The 19,077-nt window shown below is 41.7% G+C and overlaps 1 protein-coding gene across 2 annotated transcripts in view; it reads left to right on the top strand.

Annotated features, from left to right (window-relative positions):
- The window catches only part of EIF2AK4 (eukaryotic translation initiation factor 2 alpha kinase 4), a 102,086-nt gene that overhangs the window by 71,701 nt on the left and 11,308 nt on the right, over positions 1-19,077 (top strand). Inside the window, exons 24-32 of one of the 2 annotated variants that reach the window (XM_018054468.1) lie at positions 2,307-2,356; positions 3,275-3,443; positions 4,735-4,851; positions 6,566-6,631; positions 10,030-10,200; positions 10,624-10,758; positions 13,577-13,684; positions 14,259-14,387; positions 16,281-16,367. In XM_018054468.1, the coding sequence (XP_017909957.1) occupies positions 2,307-2,356; positions 3,275-3,443; positions 4,735-4,851; positions 6,566-6,631; positions 10,030-10,200; positions 10,624-10,758; positions 13,577-13,684; positions 14,259-14,387; positions 16,281-16,367 (1,032 nt within the window). The remainder of the gene's footprint in view (positions 1-2,306; positions 2,357-3,274; positions 3,444-4,734; positions 4,852-6,565; positions 6,632-10,029; positions 10,201-10,623; positions 10,759-13,576; positions 13,685-14,258; positions 14,388-16,280; positions 16,368-19,077) is intronic. The other variant, XM_018054469.1, reaches the window with a different exon arrangement.

The following is a 19,077-nucleotide window of genomic DNA, read 5'->3' as shown; positions in this document are numbered from 1 at the left end:
CTATATTTGATCCGTAGGAATATCCATGGTATCCTATTAGCTGGAAAAAGAAGTATGTTTCAAAGGAACTGTAATATGATTCTTTTGGGGAGGTTGTGATTTCCTCAGTTCTGTCTCACTGCAGCAAAAATTGGAAGTGATGAACGGACCAGTGTTATAGCTTGGTGTTACAGCTCAGTTTTATTTGGCAAGGAAAGGAAAATACACCCTCAAGGCATGAGGGCAGGCTGACCCAAAAGACACTAAGAGAAGAGAAGCCAGAGGCTCAATTTTGGCTCCTCTTTTTATATGTTTTTTCTCCTCCCCCTGAGCCTGCCCTATGTAAACTGGGCTAGCCAGGAGGGCTGTTTGTTTCACCTGAGGTTCTCACTCCAGTCCTCAGACCTTCCTTTGTTCTATTTTCACGGGCTTTTCCCTTCTTTGTGTTTTAGCCACTTCATTCTGGACTCCTTTTTCCTAATCTAACTACCTAACAATTCCTTATGGCAGAAAGTGAAGAACAAAAGGGCCTCCTGATGAAAGTGAAAGAGGAGAGTGAAAAAGTTGGCTTAAAGCTCACCATTCAGAAAACTAAGATCATGGCATCCAGTCCCATCACTTCATGGCAAATAGATGGGGAAACAGTGGCTGAGTTTATTTTTCGGGGCTCCGAAATCACTGCAGATGGTGATTGCAGCTATGAAATTAAAAGACACTTACTCCTTGAAAGGAAAATTATGACTAACCTAGACAGCATATTAAAAAGCAGAGACATTACTTTGCCAACAAAGGTCCGTCTAGTCAAAGCTATGGTTTTTCCAGTGGTCATGTATGGATATGAGAATTGTACTATAAAGAAAACTGAGCACAAAATTGATGCTTTTGAGCTGTGGTGTTGGAGAAGACTCTTGAGAGTCCCTTGGACTGCAAGGAGATCCAACCAGTCCATTCTAAAGAAGATCGGTCCTGGGTGTTCATTGGAAGGACTGATGTTGAAGCTGAAACTCCAATACTTTGGCCACCTGATGCAAAGAGCTGACTCATTTGAAAAGACCCTGATGCTGGGAAAGATTGAGGGCAGGAGAAGGGGACGACAGAGGAGGAGATGGTTGGGTGGTATCACCGACTGAATGAACATGGGTTTGGGTGGACTCTGGGAGTTGGTGATGGACAGTGAGGCCTGGCGTACTGCGGTTCATGGGGTCGCAGAGTCGGACACAACTGAGCGACTGAACTGAAGAATTCCATTTTTATTATACAGAGAATGAAAAAAGCTTAAAAAAAAAAAACAGCTGAGCATGTACATAGAGATGGGTATTTGAATGTACCTGGTATGTTTGAGATATATATAGTGCTCCTACATGCATGTGAATAATGACACATATCAGCTTGTTTGTATCCCGAGACTGAAGTGTCAAAAACTTGAACTTTTGACTGTATTTTTCTGGAGGGAGGTCTGGAATCAGGACATTGTCTTTTTTTCATATCTGTGTTTTGCAGTGTATTGCAAGAACATGTTTTGCTTTTATGGTTTAAGAGGAAATTCCTTGTATGCCCTTGGATGTAGTTTTTCTTTTGCAGTAAGTCAGGTGGTTTGGGATTATTTTGAGTGAGAGGTGAGTAGGTAGCATATCAGATTTGGGCTCTGTTAGAGAAAGTACAGAAGGGCAAATATTTACATAACTATACTTAAAACTGGCTCCTTATTGTCTAGACATTAGGACACTAAAATGCAGATTGTTAAACATTAGCTTTCTTTCTGGGAGCAAATATATTAAATCCCCCCAAATAAAAAATAATTGCCCTTTGAGAATTTGACCTATTAGTTAATGATACCACGTCAGATCTCTTGAAGCAATCTGGTAATGGTTTTATAAACTGTGGTGATTATTAGTGGGTGGTTATTAAGAATTTCTTCTGTAAGATCTATGAGAAAGTCAGGAAATTTGTAAGAGGTAATACCCATTTTGACTGCAGTATTATGTGACACTTAAAAAAAAATTCACAGGTCATCACATAACTTGCACAGAATAAAATTTGGCAGAGTATATTTCACTAAAGTGATTTCCTTCTCAAACTTAAGAACCTAAGAAATGCCACAGCAAATAAGGTTGGTGTTATATCCAGCAGTGAGATCAGCTGCTGACTGACCAACTCAAAAACATTCCAAGGAGTGTGAGTGGCAAGCAGTGCACAGCTTTGTGAACATTCTCAAAACCATTTAATTGTAAACTTTAAAAGGGTGACTTACAACTCAAAGGTTAAAAAAACAAAAGGAGTAGTGGTCAGCACCTCTTGATACTGACCTTTGAAACTTTATTTTTCAGGTTCCTTTTGCAAGATATGTGGCGAGAAATAATATATTGAATTTAAAGCGGTAAGAAAAAATGGGGGTTCATTTGGTGCACGTGGGAAAGAAACCCAAAAAGAGTATTTCATCTACCGTGATCATTACACAGTCAAGTATTTGGAGTTTAAAGTACTGAGCTTGGAAAATGGTCACAAAGCCCAGCGCCAGTACCCCTTTCTGTGATCAAGACTGGCATCCTCCTGTTTGTAGGAATGTTGCATTTGGGTGGCAGCCTGAGACTCCCAGTCTTTTCTCTGCCTTCTAAATGTCCCCAAGCCACTTGACCAAGTACTGTCACAAATGGTTGCTTCAAAAGACATCTGGCTGTTCTTGATCACAGATGGCCCCTTTTAAAATTTAATTGAAAGGACAAGTGGCCAGTGGTCTCTGTGTGAAAACTGCCTGCACGGGTAACTGAATAAAAACAGCTTGTGGAGAAGTGGAGGAAACCCAGCAGGAGTGCTGAACCTCCAGGCACTTACTGCTGGGGAAAGGTTTTCATTCAAATACCACAGGGGCAAACACCAAGATCTGCATAAATTGGAGCAATGTCAGCGAGGCATCTGACTTTGCAGCTCCTTTCCTAAACAAAGTCAAAGCTCTTTTACATGCCTTTATTCTCAATTCCAAGTAAACAGTTACTAATCATAAAGTGTGGGCATCACTGTGTAGAAAGCAAACACTTATGATAAACTTATTTTTCTGTGTTATTTCATGTCTATTTCAGACTTAAAAAAAAATAAACCCCATTGCTTAATAGTGGCAACACTGAGAATTGGAACCTAGATACAAAGCATGACTATTCTGGGCAAATCTATCTTTATGTTGTTCTCTTAATCATACTATTGATTGATTTTTCCATATTATTTCTTTTATTCAACAATCTCTTATACATATGTAATTCCAGCAAGCAATGACCTTAGAAATGCGGGCTTCTCTCCGCAGATATTGCATAGAACGTGTGTTCAGACCTCGAAAATTGGACCGATTTCATCCCAAAGAACTTCTGGAGTGTGCATTTGATATTGTCACCTCTACTACCAATAGCTCGCTGCCCACCGCTGAAATCATCTACACCATCTACGAAATCATCCAGGAGTTCCCAGCACTTCAGGTTCCTTCCCAGACCCTAACATCCCGAGGTTATCCTGCTAAACAGAGTCCTTCAGCAGATTCTGTGGGGCCATAGAGCTGCTCCTCAGGTGGTGCTGGCCGGGAATCACACTGCCACTCAAGCCCCTGGGAAGGCTTCATGTCGCTTTTGGGACGTCTCATGCTCTTAGCTCCGCCTAGAAAGGAATGAATTTCGTTTTTGTTTCTTCGGTTGTGGGGAAGCTATAGTTTCTCCATGCATTCCAAAATTTGAGGAATTCAGCTAAGAGTCCTAGGATACTTTGAGTATGTTGGGAACCCTCAGCTCCCTCCTACGCCCAGGCTCTTTTTAAAAAAATATGTACTAATTAGTTTATTGCTTTAGATTACATGGAATGCATTTTCTCTCTTTTTTTTAAATCAAAGTTTAGTTGATTTGCAACAGGTTTTAATTTTTAAAAATTTTAGCCACACTGCGTGGCATATGGGCCCTTAGTTCCCCAACCAGGGATCACACCCAAGCCCCCACCATTAGAAGCCCAGAGTCTTAACCACTGGCCTGCCAGGGAAGTCCCCGCCCAGGCGCTTAACAACTGGCCTCGCTTTGTGTGGTCTCTGTGGACTCCCCAGCCAGCGGAGGCTCCTGTGTGCTCAGTGGTTGCTCTCCTCGGCCTTCCCTCCCCATCCCCACTGCACACCTCTCTTACTCTCTCCACAGCGGCCTCCCATCAGTCTCCGTGCACCCCTGTCCAGATAGACCTCTCTACCCAGCTGCAGTGGGGGCCCGGGAGCCTGCCTGCAACCTCCCTGATGGGCCAGCCGCCTTTTCTTCTCAGCTCTCACAGCACATGAGACGAGAACCCACATGCTAGTTGCCAGCTGTTTCCTCCAGGCAGAGATGCTCTTTCAGGGCCACTGTCTGTGCAGCCCACTGCCCCTGGCTCAGCGCACAGCTCACCACCCTGTGAATGCCCTTGGCTGTGCGCTTATACTCCACCAGCTGGGCTTGTAGGTCAGTCAGTACTGAACCAGGTCTTCTCCCACTTTGAAATCTGTGTCACTTTGCTCAGGCTTTTGAACGTAGCTGGAGATGAAAGTATTTCTGATGTGTATGAAAAAGATTAAATTATTAACATATTATACTCTGACCACAACAGTGTAAGAAGAATATATATGAAAAAGTAAACTAGAAGGCAATATGCTGAAATTCATTCCTTCCATTGTGTCAGTTTGGTAAATGAGGGGTAAGATTCTAGATTTTGTCAGGTGCCTGTGTTGCTTTTATAATGAAAATAATAATTTCTCTATCCTAGGAAAGAAATTACAGTATTTACTTGAACCATACCATGTTACTGAAAGCAATACTCTTACACTGTGGGATCCCAGAAGATAAACTCAGCCAAGTCTATGTTATTCTGTATGATGCTGTGGTAAGCATTTAATTCCTTTGAGTTGATATTGAAGGATAATAATAATAGCTGATGAGAATTTTCTTAGTGATTTAACCATAAAACTGAATTGGGAATTTTATCTCCTTCCCCTCATTGCTCTGAGGTAAAAGAACCAATGGCTTTGATTCTACCAACAGTTTTGTTTTTGTTTTTCTATCAATAGTTAACAAGTATTGGTTGAGCTTTTATCCTGTACTAAGCCTTGTGCTACTAGTCCCTAGTAGCACACCTCCATGGTTTGTTTGCAAGGGTAACTTCTGAAGATTGAATTATCTGATTTAATTTATAAGGTAATAAACTTCTTCACTCACTTGCTTCTTAAGGCAAAAAAATAACTAAGTAATTGGTCCTGATACTTGCCTGTAATAAGTTTAAAAATAGTCAGCCCTTACTAAGCATGCACTGTGCTCAGAATATATGTGCCAAGCATTGTTCTAAACCCTTTATGAAGATTAACTTGCCTAAGTTAATCTCACAAGCACTGTTATTGTCCTTTAGAGAGGCCAAGAAAGGGAGTATTAGTTTTGATAGTAAAAGACTTATGTCCTGCCCATAATTCTTCCAGCCTGTCTGAGCTTATCAGTGAAGTCATTTATAGACTGGGGGAGACTGGTTTAGACTTTTCTTGGGGCCTCATTTATCACCTCATTTATGTGAGACTGGGGCAGCATCACCTCCCATTGCCCTTCCGAATTTAGCCACATCGTTGTATTTATTACTCTCCGGTATTTGTGCAAAGCCTGAAGGAGGGACAGTGAAGATCTTAAATATTATGGTGCTGGGGTGGAGGTGAATCCTTCCTTATCTTTTCTAATTTCTTTTCATGTTAAATATTATTTTTATAATAACATCAAGAAGATACAGTCACTAGCAGTGCCAGACAGCCTATAATTAAGACAGGATAAGCTGGGGAAGTTCGTAATGGTTGACTGTTTTTTGTACACTAAAAAGCTCAACCAGCTTTTATTTCATCTTCCTGGGACACATCAAGGGTCCTAACTTTAGTGTTTGCTTCTTCATGTTTCTTTTCTCCTCCCAAAGTGCTGCTGCTGTTTGGCAGGGGAACAGAGTGTCAGTGGGAGGCTGGCAGAAAGCCCAGGGATGGTGCAGAGAGCTTTCCATCACTCTTGTTCATATTCTATAGGCTGCCTGGCAGCATGGGGTGGCACTCAGAGCCTGTCCACACGTGGCTTTCATTAGGGGATATGGATCAGTTGACTCTAGCATAAGCACCCCTGGGTAAGCCTCTCTTCCTCTGGGTCACCTCACCATTCAGCAAGTACAGCTTTCCCCTTGTTAATTCTTTTTTGTCAGGAATTGTTGTTCAATTACTCAGTCGTGTCCAACTCTTTGCGACCCCATGGACTACAACTCACCAAGCTTTCCTGTCCATCACTATCTCCCAGAGTTTGCTCAGACTCATGTCCATTGAGTCAGTGATGCCATCCAACCATCTCATCCTCTTTGCCCCCTTCTCTCACCCTCAATCTTTCCCACATTTTAAAACAATGTTAGTTATATAGCTTATGTGAATTGTGGAGGGAAAAAAAGTCTTTTAATCAGTTAATCCATCTTTCGTGATGAGGAGCAGTTTGTCCAAAATGAAGGATACACCTGTCAGAATTAGCCTGGAAACTGTACCTTGTTCACGGCCAAATGTGACTCTCATTGTTACCTCCTTCTTCTCCATTAGACAGAAAAGCTGACGAGGAGAGAAGTGGAAGCTAAATTTTGTAATCTATCCTTGTCGTCAAATAGTGTAAGTATCTTTCAATGGTGTGATTACGGCTGTCCCTGTAACACTGTGATTCCAGAAAATGCCAAATTCTCACTGCAGTCAGGCAGCGGCGCTTCCCGCCACCTCAGACAGTTTTTCCCTCAAGTAGCTGCCATGGCAACGTCTGGAATTACGGGAAGAGAAATCAGGGCCATGATCAAAGAATGCGTCTCCATGCTGTTTTCCTGACAGCATATCCTTCTCTTCACACTCCTTGCCAAGGCTGTGCTCGGTGGAGCCTCCTGCCAAGCATACCTCACGCTGCTCGGCCTCTGCTGAAGTAGATTCTTCAGGATCGTTTGCTCCACCTCACAGGCCTCCCCACCTCCTAGTCTTCCAGCACCTCAGAGCTGCATTATAGCTCTGGCTTTTCTGGGGCATTACTTACTCCTAAAATCTCACTGGCAGTTAGGAAAATCTCACAGGGTAAATAGGTTTGTCACTTCTCTCTTCGAGCATGAGGTTGGGCCCAGATCTTTGCCAGTCACTCTGACTTAACTGAGCCCCTGAAAAGCAAAAGACAACAGGGATTTCTTACATTTTCCTGAATATTTATTTAAGAGAAGGTTTTGTTTTTTTTTTTTACTTTCCCAGAGCCCTTCTAGACCTGGTCAGACACTCAGTTACATAATCCTGTTGTCATTTAGCCACTAAGTCTCTTGCAACTCCATGGACTGTGTCCCGCCAGGCTCCTCTGTCCATGGGATTTCCCAGGCAAGAATACTGAAGTGGGTTGCCATTTCCTTCCCCAGGGGATCATCCCCACCCAGGGATGGAACCCATGTCTCCTGCTTGGCAGGCAGATTCTTTACCACTGAGCCACCTGGGAACCCTACGGTGATGAGCGAACTTCACTTATGGGATAAAATAAAATATGATGGTGTGCAGGCCAGGCAGAGTTATTCAGATTCTAGGGCGCCTACCATGTGTCAGGCACAGGGCTAGGGATGTAGAGAGAGGTCAGTGGAAGAGTCCATGGACTGCTTTCAACTACTTCTTTCATATTGGCCTTTAAAAGCCATAAGGGGATCCATCCAGTATGTGTCTACCCTCAGCTCACGACTTTCACGGGGTGTCACAGTTTAAAGAACTCACTCAAATATTAATAGTTTGCAGGTTGGGAAAGTAAACCAGATACATAGCGCTAGGAACTCTGGAAATTAGACCAGATTGCATTTTAAATGTTAACTATTATAGGAGGTATTAATAACTACAGAATGACTCAATGGCATAATATTCTAGTACAAAGGACAGTATTTATGCAATACCCTAGATATGTACATAGCACATAGCCATGTGCAGAAATAGTCCCATGTATAAATAACACAAAGAATCTGTCCAAGAAACTGTTCAGTTCAGTGACTCTTTAAAATGGTTCAAGCCTAAAAGGTTCTCTGAACTAGTATCACATTTCAAAATACTTCACTCTTGCACAAGATAGCCACATTGGTTGCTAAAATGTCAGCTGCTTTGCTTTTTGCTGAATTTCTATCCATTAGTCATGTGATGTGCATGTATGCTCAGCCGCTTCAGTCGTGTCCGACTCTGCAGGCCCATGGACCCTAGCCCGCCAGGCTCCTCTGTCCATGGGATCTTCCAGGCAAGAGTACTGGAGTGGGTTGCCGTGCCCACCTCCTGGGGATCTTCCCAACCCAGGGATCGAACCTGTGTCTCTTAACGTCCCTTCATTAGCAGGTGGACTCTTCACTGCTAGCACCACCTGGGAAGCCCAGTCATTTGATATTAAGCGTTAATTCAAAGTTGTGTGTTTGATTAGTTCAGAATGGAAAAATTAGTATCTAATATAGGCATTGGTGGGCTTTCCAGGTGGCTCAGTGGTAAAGAACCCGCTTGCCAACACAGGAGACATAAGAGACCTGGGTTCAGTCCCTAAGTCAGGAAGATCCCCTGGAGGACGGCATGGTCACCCACTCCAGTATTCCTGCCTAAAGAATTCTCAGGGACAGAGGAGCCTGATGGGCTATAGCGTCGCAAAAAGTCTGACACAACTGAAGTGACTTAGCATGCATAGGCGTTTGGTACTCTCATTATTTTAAAGGGGAGCCCTAAGAGTATTAGAAGAGGGAGTAGAAATACTGCAGGGAAGTTTCAAATATCTGGCCCAGTCTTCATATTTTACAGACGAGGCACCTAAAGCCCAAAGAGATGTGTGACTTATCCCACGGTACATGGAGTTACTTGGTGATAGGTTGAGTACCAGAATCTGGGGGTGTAAATTCTGATGCTTCTGGTAGTTTATTAATGGGGTGGTGGTGGTGGTTTAGTCACTGAGTCGTGTCTGCCTCCTGTGACCCCATGGACTGGGACCTGCCAGGCTCGTCTGTTCATGGGATTCTCCAGGCAAGAACACTGGAGAGGGTTGCCATTTCCTTCTCTGATTAATGGGATAATATAATTTTTTAAAAAATCTTATTAAGAAAAAAATAAAATCAAAGACATAAAATTTTTAAATGTTATCTTTAAGATACTAAAGAAATTATTAACACTTTGGGATTTTTTAAAAATATAAGTGATTTATGATTATGGAACTACCTTAAGTTTCATTCATAAGTCTTCATTCAGCTCTTCAATTCCATGTACCTGTTTATAGATGAACCAGGTTCTGTCTGCCTGTAGTCTCAAAGTAGCTATAGTTTTGCCTGTTAGTTTCCACGTTAGCCCCTGGAGTCTTTTTTTCTGGTTTTATGATCATAGTTAATTCCTCTTTAACTGCGCTGGGCCAGGGCCTGTGCCCGGTCCACAGATGGATCATTGCTAGCTGCTGCCCCCTCCTGGCGAAGACGACGAGTACAGCTGCGGAGAGCTGGGATCTGGGATAAGGTCTGAGCCGGAAGAGAAGGCAATGGGGGCTGCCTGTAGGAGGTGGTATCCAAACTGCATCTCAAGCCTACAAGTAGGAATTATTCAAGGGAGGACAGGGAATTCCCATCCTAATTCAGTGTAGTGTTAGAAAGAGTCAAACCTTGCCTTCCTGTCCCTCGTTGACATGCCTATAGTCAAGGAATTTCACGAGCATGAAGAAGGCAAAGAGGAACAATACTGGCCTGAAAATATATATAATAGAGGCTCTGCTAGTGTCAGGGTCTGCTCTGCTGGGGTCGGCTTTCACTGTGTGTGGGACTGAAAATGAACTGTGAGTAGGGACCTGGAGCACTTCTGCGAGGTGCCTTAGAGTTGTTGGAAAACAATGATCCTTAGTGGGGACTGTGGAAAAGACTAAAATTAGCCTTGACCACAAAATCTACCCTTTTGGAGGTGCAAGAGCTCTGCCACTCCCCACTGTGTATAGGAAACATGCAGCAAAGTGAGTCTTTCTTGCCATGGATTTTGGAAGCTAATTGTGCCTCCTTGCTTTCCAGCTGTGTCGACTCTACAAATTTATTGAGCAGAAGGGAGAGCTGCAAGATCTAACCCCAACCATAAATTCATTAGTAAAACAGAAAACAGGTGTTGCCCAGTTGGTGAAGTACGGCTTAAAAGATCTGGAGGAGGTCGTTGGACTGTTGAAGAAATTTGGCATAAAGTTACAGGTTTGGCGGTTGTTTGATTCTGGCAGCGCGAATTTGTAGCATTAATAATAGCAAAAGGAGGAAATGGGTTTTATTTTAATGCTAGTTAAGTGTTTTATTTTTCCAGAAGGACGCTGCTTTCCACATTTTGGAACATTTGATACCTAGTAATAATTTTGGCTTATATCAGAATTTCTTTGTGAGCATCACAATTCCTATTGTGTGGTAATTCTTACTATGTCAGCCTCAAGAGAGGTGGTTATTCTTGAAAAGAACAGAGCTCCTCTTACTTGGTAGGCTGTAGTCCAACAGACTGTGTACTGAATATTTTGTCTATACTAAATATATTGTTCTGATGTTCATGATAGAAAATGGGGTCTTCAGCATTGCACACTCTTTAAATCTCAAGCCCTTGACACATCCGTGTGGCATTTCCCTTGACAGGTCCTGATCAATTTGGGCTTGGTTTACAAGGTGCAGCAGCATAGCGGAATCATCTTCCAGTTTGTGGCATTCATCAGACGGAGGCAAAGGGCTATATCTGAAATCCTTGCAGCTGGTGGTAGATATGACCTGCTGGTGAGGGCACTTCTTCCTCAGCTTGTTATTTTAATATTTACTTATTTGGCTGCACCGGGTCTTAGTTGCCATACGTGGGAGCTTTGATCTTCGCTGTGGCATGCAAACTCTTAGTTGTGGTATATGGAATCTAGTTCCCAAACCAGGGATCGAACTCGGACCCTGTGCCTTGGGAGCATTGAATCTTAGCCACTGGACCACCAGGGAAGAAATGTTTTGAAACTACAGAAAAATTGAATCACTGGTATTACTGAACACCTATATATATTTCAACTAGGAATAGAAATGTCTTATGAAATGCATTTGTACTATTTTTAATTTTTGTGTAAATAGCTAATAGGGTTACAGGATATTGCAGAGATAGTACAGAGAGGTCTTGTGTACTTTTTATCCTGTTTCTTCCAATGGTTAAAGCTAGTATAACCATAATAAAATACCAAGCCCAGGACACGGACCTCCACATACGGTACGTGTCTAATTCTGGGCCATTTTTATCACATATGTAGATTCCTGTAATTACCACCACAGTTGAGATACAGTGGAATATATTAATAGAACCTTAACTCCTTTATGTCCTTTACTCATCCCCTATATATGATTGTCTTAAATATTTCCTCAGTGTACATTGAGGTCCACATCAAACAGTGTTGTGCTTTTTGCTTCCAGTGTTGAACTCTGAAAAACTCAAGAAAAGAAGAAAGTTTACTGTATTTACCCAAAATTTCTGGATTCTGATGAGAAATCTGGGTTATTTGAATTATTTTTCCCCCTAGGAAAGATGACTCTCGATGCTTTTAAGATTTTTTTTGTTTTTTTGCTTTTAGTTTGAAGTTCAATTATGTGTCTTGGCAGGACTTTCTTGGGATTTGTCCTGTTATTTGATTTTTCCCAGCTTCTTGAATCTATAGGTTTGTCTTTTGCTAATGAGCCTCCTACCAAGCGCCAGCAGGCCTCAGAGAGGGTTCAGTGGGGAGTCAGGACTTCCATATCTGCCTCGGTGTAGTGCGCCTCCCACCAGCAGAGTCAGTGGAGGCTAGGATCCCTGACTTCCACCCTCACCCAAGCAATAACAAGGCCCTCCTCCCCTCTGGGGTGTGCCAGAGGAGACTCAATGGGAAGCTGGAACTTTGACCACTATCCAGCATAGTATGCGACATTATTTTTTCCACAATTTTTTCAGCTTTACTTTTTCTCTCTTTTTAGAACTCGGATAACACAAATGTTACATCTTTTGCTATGCTCCTATGGTTCTGGGACATCTTTCTTTACAGTCTCTTTTCTCTGTAGTTTAGTGATTTTGTCTTCAGTTTCTGATTGTTTTTCCTGTTATCTCCATTTATGCTGTTGGGCCCATCCAGTGAGTTTTTTGTCTCCCACTTCCTTGCTTTTTTTATTTGTTTCAAGCCCATTTATGATTCCTGTTGTAGCATTTTTATGCTGGTTGCTTTAAAATCCTTGTCCGATAATTCTCACATCTGTGTCATTTTGTTGGTGTCTGTCGATTTGCCTTTTCTCATTCACTTTGAGATCCTGGCTCTTGTTACGATGCCTGATTTTCAGTTGTATCCGGGTGGGGGAGTTGGCAGGCGGCCTTGTTACTGCTGGAAAGTGGTGAAAGTTCCAGCTTCCATTCAGTGTCCTCTGGCACCACCCAAGAGGGGAGGGGCACCTTGTTACCACTTGGGTGGGGTGGAAGTTGGGGATCCTGGTCTGCACTGACACCACTGGGGGAAGCATTACTCCCACAGATAGGAAAGTCCCGGCTCCCCTCGGTGTTCTCAGATACTACCCTCCTGGGACTTGGTGGGGCCTCTCTGGGTAAGGGGGAATGTCTTGACCCCACTCAGCCATGAGTGGGAGTGTCTATGCTTCTTCTGTGACATTTGGCCAACCAGGGCCAGTATTGTCTACAGATTTGCTGTCTTGCTGGTTGCCCCTTTCTTGATTTTTTTTGACCAGAGAGATCAGATTTTCCTTGGGGCTTTTTTGTTTGTTCTCCTTGGCATTTCTGGGATGACAGTTTCTCCAGCACTCAGTCCTGGGTACAAGAGGCAAAAACCAAACCCAGGGAATTCACCACATGTGGTTCCTCGGACCCCATGGTCCCTGGTCAGCCTGCCATCTTCTCTCCACTCTCAGAGTCGTCTAATGTTTGTTTTATCTGTAGTGTCCAGGGGTTTTAGCTGTACTTAGAGGAACAGGGAGAAGTGTATCTACCCATCTTGGTCCAGAACCTATGTATCCAACTTTAAATTATCTAGTAACATAAAGTAAGTAAAAAGAAAAAGGTGGCATTAATTTTAATAATGTATTTTATTTAACCCAATATATCTAAAATAATATGTAAGCATGTAATCAAAAATTTTTTAATTATTAAGGTGCTATTTACATTTTTTCTAAGTCTTTACAGTTAGCATTTGTCCAGTGTACCCAAATACTATTTCAACATGTAATCAAATACCTAAAAATTATTAAGAAGCTATTTTATATTCTTTTCCATTCTGAGTCTTTGCAACCAGTGTGTTTCACATATACAGCAAACGTCAGTTCAGATTAGACATTTCACATACTCAAGCCCCATGTGGCTAGTGGCTGCCAAACTGAACAGTGCAGAGCTCGGTGCAGCATTCATTAACATCTCCTGAATTTGCAGGTTTGCTTGCTTCTCTCTCTTGCTACACACACACACTCTGACACACTTTATTTTGTTGAACCCTTTGATAAGTTGCTATTAGAGTGCATGCCCCCAAATCATCGCTTTTCCTATCATCACACTTTCTTCTCCATTTCATAACCAGAGCCGTCTGTCTCTCCACAGATTCCCCAGTTTAGAGGACCACAGGCTCTGGGGCCAGTTCCTGCTGCCATCGGGGTCAGCATAGCCATAGACAAGATAACCACTGCTGTCCTCAACATGGAAGAGCCTGTAAGTACTAGCTCTGCTTTCCAGCATGCTCTGAGATGGCTCTCCTTTTGTAGTCATTCACATGGAGCCCCAGATGTAGTAGCTATAGACTGAGGTTTAGGGAGACTGTCTTTGCTGTGAGGGACAAGCCTAAATCTTGGTGTCGATACTTAGCCTCTGCTTTCTAGCTGGGGGACCTTAGTCCAGTAGCCTGACTCTCCTTATCTGTAATATGCTACATAAATGTGAGAGATTACCCTTGTTAACAGACTCATATCAAAGCCCTCTGGTCATAATTCTACAAAGAAATGGTTTTTTCATCTGTGTTTCAGGCAAGATTAGTTTTCCCAGAGAAAAAGAATATCTTCCTAATGATTTAGAAATAATTTCAAGTCTTTTATCTTAAAAGACTAATATAAAAATTTTCTGACTGTGTCATTTTTTTTTACCATGTCATTTTGAAGCAAAGACTTGTGCGTTTATGTTGCTGTATGTGATTTTAACGTGCCTGTTTTCATATGAGTGCTGCCTCCATGGTCTCACATACATGCCTGGAATCTCCCTCCTCTAAATGTAATCAATGTTTCTGATTCAGGTTACAGTAAGCTCTTGTGACCTCCTGGTTGTAAGTGTTGGTCAGATGTCCATGTCCAGGGCCATCAACCTAACCCAGAAACTCTGGTCAGCTGGAATCACAGCAGAAATCATGTATGACTGGTCACAGGTAAGGAGACAAAAGGCACCTGTGAGTGGAGGGCGCCTAGTCATGGCTTCAACAGCAAATCAGCATCAATGGCTTTAGTTTCTGCCAAACTATCTCTATGATTTCAATTGCTTCCTGTAGGAGTTTCTGATTGTTGGAGTAACAGATTACCAAACTAAATGGTTTAAAACAACACTTATTTGTTATCTTACACTTCTGGAATTCAGAAGCCTGAAATCACTTTCACTGGGCTAAAATCATGGTATCTGGTAAGGCTGGTTTCTTCTGAAGACTTTAGTAGGAGAATCCACTTCCTTGCCTTTTCCAGCACCTAGAAGCCTCCTGCGGGCCTGCTTGTGGCCCTTTCCTCCATCTTCAGACTCAGTAGGGTAGCACCTTCTTTCCTCTGCACTACATTTCTGTCCTTCTATCTCAAATTGACCCTCCTGTCCCTTTTTACCAGGACCATTGTGATTATACTGGGCCCATCCTGATAACCCAGGATAATCTCCCCATCTCAAGATCTTTAATCATTCTGCAAAATCCCTTTTACCATATAAGATACCGTAGTCACAGGTTCCCAGGGGTGAGGATGTGGACATCTTTGCAGGGCCATTATCCAGCCCAGCACACTTCCTAGAGGCATTCTGTGTCTAGTGTTTTTAGCTCTGTCTCCTCGGGCCTCTCACAGCTGGCCTAACCCCTGCTCTGGGGGTGGAGATGAGAAGAATGGCACCACCGAGCACCTGGCCTACCCTGTAGAGTCGCGGGCCTTCAGATGGCTGACTTCTCTGCAAGCAGATCACAGAAGGGGCTGCATTACCAGGTGGTCCTCCAAGCTGTACACACATTCATCCTCACTCGTGGTGCCCCAGAGCATGAAGAGACGCCTAGGGAACAGAACCCTACCCTTCCACCTGTTTATTCCACATTACCTGCCAGCAGCTGCTGCTGTCCATTTTTGTGTGTGTTATATAAAAATTCATGTCAGAAGTATGCTGAGCAATAAATTATAATCGTTTAACAGAGCAGTATCCTATTCCACTTACTTGTTTCATAAATTGTTAGAGAAGTGTTCTGTCTTAAAGTAAAATTATAAGCTCAGTGATGGTGATTTCAGCCCAGCACAGGGGTGTCCCCTGCAGGCTTCTCTGCTCTGATACTTCTTTGCTTTACGCTTCAATTCTGCTTTTCACCTTCTACTGTTTCTTTTGTTGCCTTTATTTTCCCCAAAGGCCTTTTCCGTGTGTGTGTGTGTGTGTGTGTGTGTGAATATTTAGCAACCATCAAGATGTGAAGCTTTTGAAAACCTCTTACTATGTCCTGACCACACTGAGTGTGTGTGTGTGTGTGTGTGTGTGTGAATATTTAGCAACCATCAAGATGTGAAGCTTTTGAAAACCTCTTACTATGTCCTGACCACACTGAGTGTGTGTGTGTGTGTGTGTGTGTGAATATTTAGCAACCATCAAGATGTGAAGCTTTTGAAAACCTCTTACTATGTCCTGACCACACTGAGTGTGTGTGTGTGTGTGTGTGTGTGTGTGTGAATATTTAGCAACCATCAAGATGTGAAGCTTTTGAAGACCTCTTACTATGTCCTGACCACACTGAGTGTGTGTGTGTGTGTGTTAATATTTAGCAACCATCAAGATGTGAAGCTTTTGAAAACCTCTTACTATGTCCTGACCACACTGAGTGATATGGCCCCTTAGAACAATAGCGAAAGCACAGAAAACAAAAGAAATCTTATTCCTCCTTTGAATTCTATACTCTTCTTGCTTAATATTTATTTATATAAACCATAAGATCAACATGTTTAATTATTCACTTTGAGAACACACTGAGCATAGTGTTTTCATTCTCCTTAACTACTTGAAGCTGTTCCAAGTGCTTGGTGTTTATTTGTTTCAGTCCCAAGAGGAATTACAAGAGTACTGCAGACATCATGAAATCACCTATGTGGCCCTTGTCTCGGACAAAGAAGGAAGCCATGTCAAGGTAAAGACCAGAGGAAATCTTTCATAATTCAACAATCAGATTTCCCAAACTGTATTAACCATGGAACGCCCAACCTTCCCACTGAGGTCCTGTCCTGGCCTTGGGCATGAGTGGAAACCCACTATTTCATTCTCCTTTTGAATTGCTAGGCCTGTTTTTTTGGAAAAAGTGTATGAAATAAGGAAGAGAGAATCTGAATCTGAACACTTTTCTTTGAACTTAAAAAAAATTAAAAAGCTATGACTAGGTTTTTTCTCTACTTTTTTCTCCCTTTAAGGAGATAAAAATAATAACTATAGCTAATATCTCCTGGCAGACATATCTCTAGTTAACTTCCTAACCAATTTTACTATGTTGTAGTTAACCCAAAAAGTTCATAAATAGATTACCTCATAACCTTTATTTCTGTTTTTAAAGGGAGAAAAATCAATATATTTTCCCTTTGTGTTTTCCTTTTAATATCTTTGTCTGGTTTTGATAGCAGAGTGATTTTGGCTTCATAAATGAATTGGATCCTCTGTCCTCTGGATAATGTTGTTGTAGAATTGGTATTATTTCATTCTTAAATATTTGCTAAAATTCACCAGTAAAAACACTGGGACCTAGATACAGGGCTATCAGATTGCCTCTTTCTCCTTGAGTTTTGGTAGTTTATATTCCATTTCACCTAAGTATTCAAATATTCCTCTTACTATCTGTAGGATCTGTAGTGATATTCCCTTTCATTCCTGATATGGTAATTTATATCCCTCTCCCTTTTTTTTTCTGATCACCCTAGCTAGAGGTTTATCAATTTTGTCTTCAGAAAACCAGCTTTTTATGTCATTTGTTTTTCTCTATTTTTTGTTCATTTGTGTTCTATTTTATTGATTTCCTTTTTTTTCTTCATTCTGCTAAATTTGGATTTAGAGACAGTCACTAGTTGAGGTTTGCTTTTCTTACCCACTTTTTGACATTCCCTGCCTTTTATTGAAATGGTTAAATAATTTATATGTTATGCAGTTATTGAAATGGTTGGGCCTAAACCTACCATTTTGCTATTTGTTTTGTTTGTTCCATCTGTTCTTTTTTCTCCCTTTTTTTTTCCTCTTTTCATGCTTTGTTTTTAGGTCAAATAGCTTTTATTCCATTTTATCTCTATCACTGGTTTACTGACCATAACTCTTATTTTTAGTGGTATTTTTTAATGACTTCTCTAGGGTTTGTAATCTACAACTTGAAAATTCTGCCTTCAAAAACTACTGTATGCCTTCACATGTAGTATAAGAACCTTACAACCAAATACTTGCATTTCCCCCACCATCTTTTGTGCTATTGCTGCCAATCTGTTTTCTAAATATGTTACTAACTTCATAATACATTGTATTTTGGTTTTCATTAATCAATTACCTTTTACAGAGGTTTTTGAAATAAAGAGGGAATGTCCTTTACAGGGCTTCCTCTACAGCTAAGCAGTAAAAAAATTCACCTACAGTGCAGGAGATGTGGGTTCAATTCCTGGGTCAAGAAGATTCCCTAGAGGAGGAAATAGCAGCCCACTTCAGTACTCTTGCCTGGAAAATCCATGGACCAAGGAGCCTGGCAGGCTACAGTGCATGGGTCACAAAGAATCAGACACGACTGAGCACACACACACATCCTTTATATTTACCCATATATTTACCATTCCTGGAACTGTTTATTCCTTTGTGTTCAGCCAGATAGCATTCTGATTTTATTTTCCTTCTGCCTGAAGAATTTCTTAGTATTTCTGATTAGTGCAGGTCTGCAAGTGATGAATTCTCTCCACTGTTACTAGTCTGAGAAAGTCTTCACTTCACCTTCGTTGTTGAGAGATATTTTTGCTGGATATATGATTCATGATACATGTTTTTCCTTTTGCACTTTGAACATTGTGTTTTATTGTCTTCTGACCTGATAGTTTCTGTTTAAAAGTCTGCTTTGATCATCTGTCTGTAATTTATCTTTTTATCTTCTGACACCTTTTAAAATTTTCTTCTGTCACTAGTTTTCTGCAATTTGAATATGATGTGCCTTGGTGTCATGCTTTATGTTCTAATGGTTGGTATTCACAGAGCTTCTTTGAACTATAGACTTACAGTTTCCATAAAATTTGGAAATTACTCAGACTTTTCTGTCCCTTTTCCTTCTGGGGCTCTGATTACAGAAGGTTAATCATTTGATATTGTCCCTCAGCTCATTGGAGAAGGCAATGTCACCCCACTCCAGTACTCTTGCCTGGAAAATCCCATGGACGGAGGAGCCTGGTGGGCTGCAGTCCATGGGGTCGCTAAGAGTCAGACAAAACTGAGCAACTTCACTTTCACTTTTCACTTTCATGCATTGGAGAAGGAAATGGCAACCCATTCCAGTGTTCTTGCCTAGAGAATCCCAGGGACGGGGGAGCCTGGTGGGCTGCCATCTATGGGGTTGCACAGAGTCGGACACAACTGAAGTGACTTAGCAGCAGCAGCAGCAGCAGCACAGCTCATTGAGGCTGTTCTTTTGTGGGTTTTGTTTGCTTTTTCTCTCTGTATGTGCTTTATTCTGGATCATTCACTGATCTTTTCTGCAATATCTTATCTGCTATTAATCCCATCCAGTGCATTTCCTATTTCAGGTATTGAAGTTTTTTCATCTGTGTAAATATACTTGTGTTGTTTTTAAAAAATGTCTTCCATTTCTTCCCTCATCATAGTTCTTATTTCCT

Source organism: Capra hircus, chromosome 10, assembly GCF_001704415.2.
Source record: "Capra hircus breed San Clemente chromosome 10, ASM170441v1, whole genome shotgun sequence".
NCBI lineage: Eukaryota > Metazoa > Chordata > Mammalia > Artiodactyla > Bovidae > Capra > Capra hircus.
The sequence above is the reverse complement of the archived record's forward strand: the minus strand, read 5'-3'. Positions and strand labels throughout refer to the sequence as shown.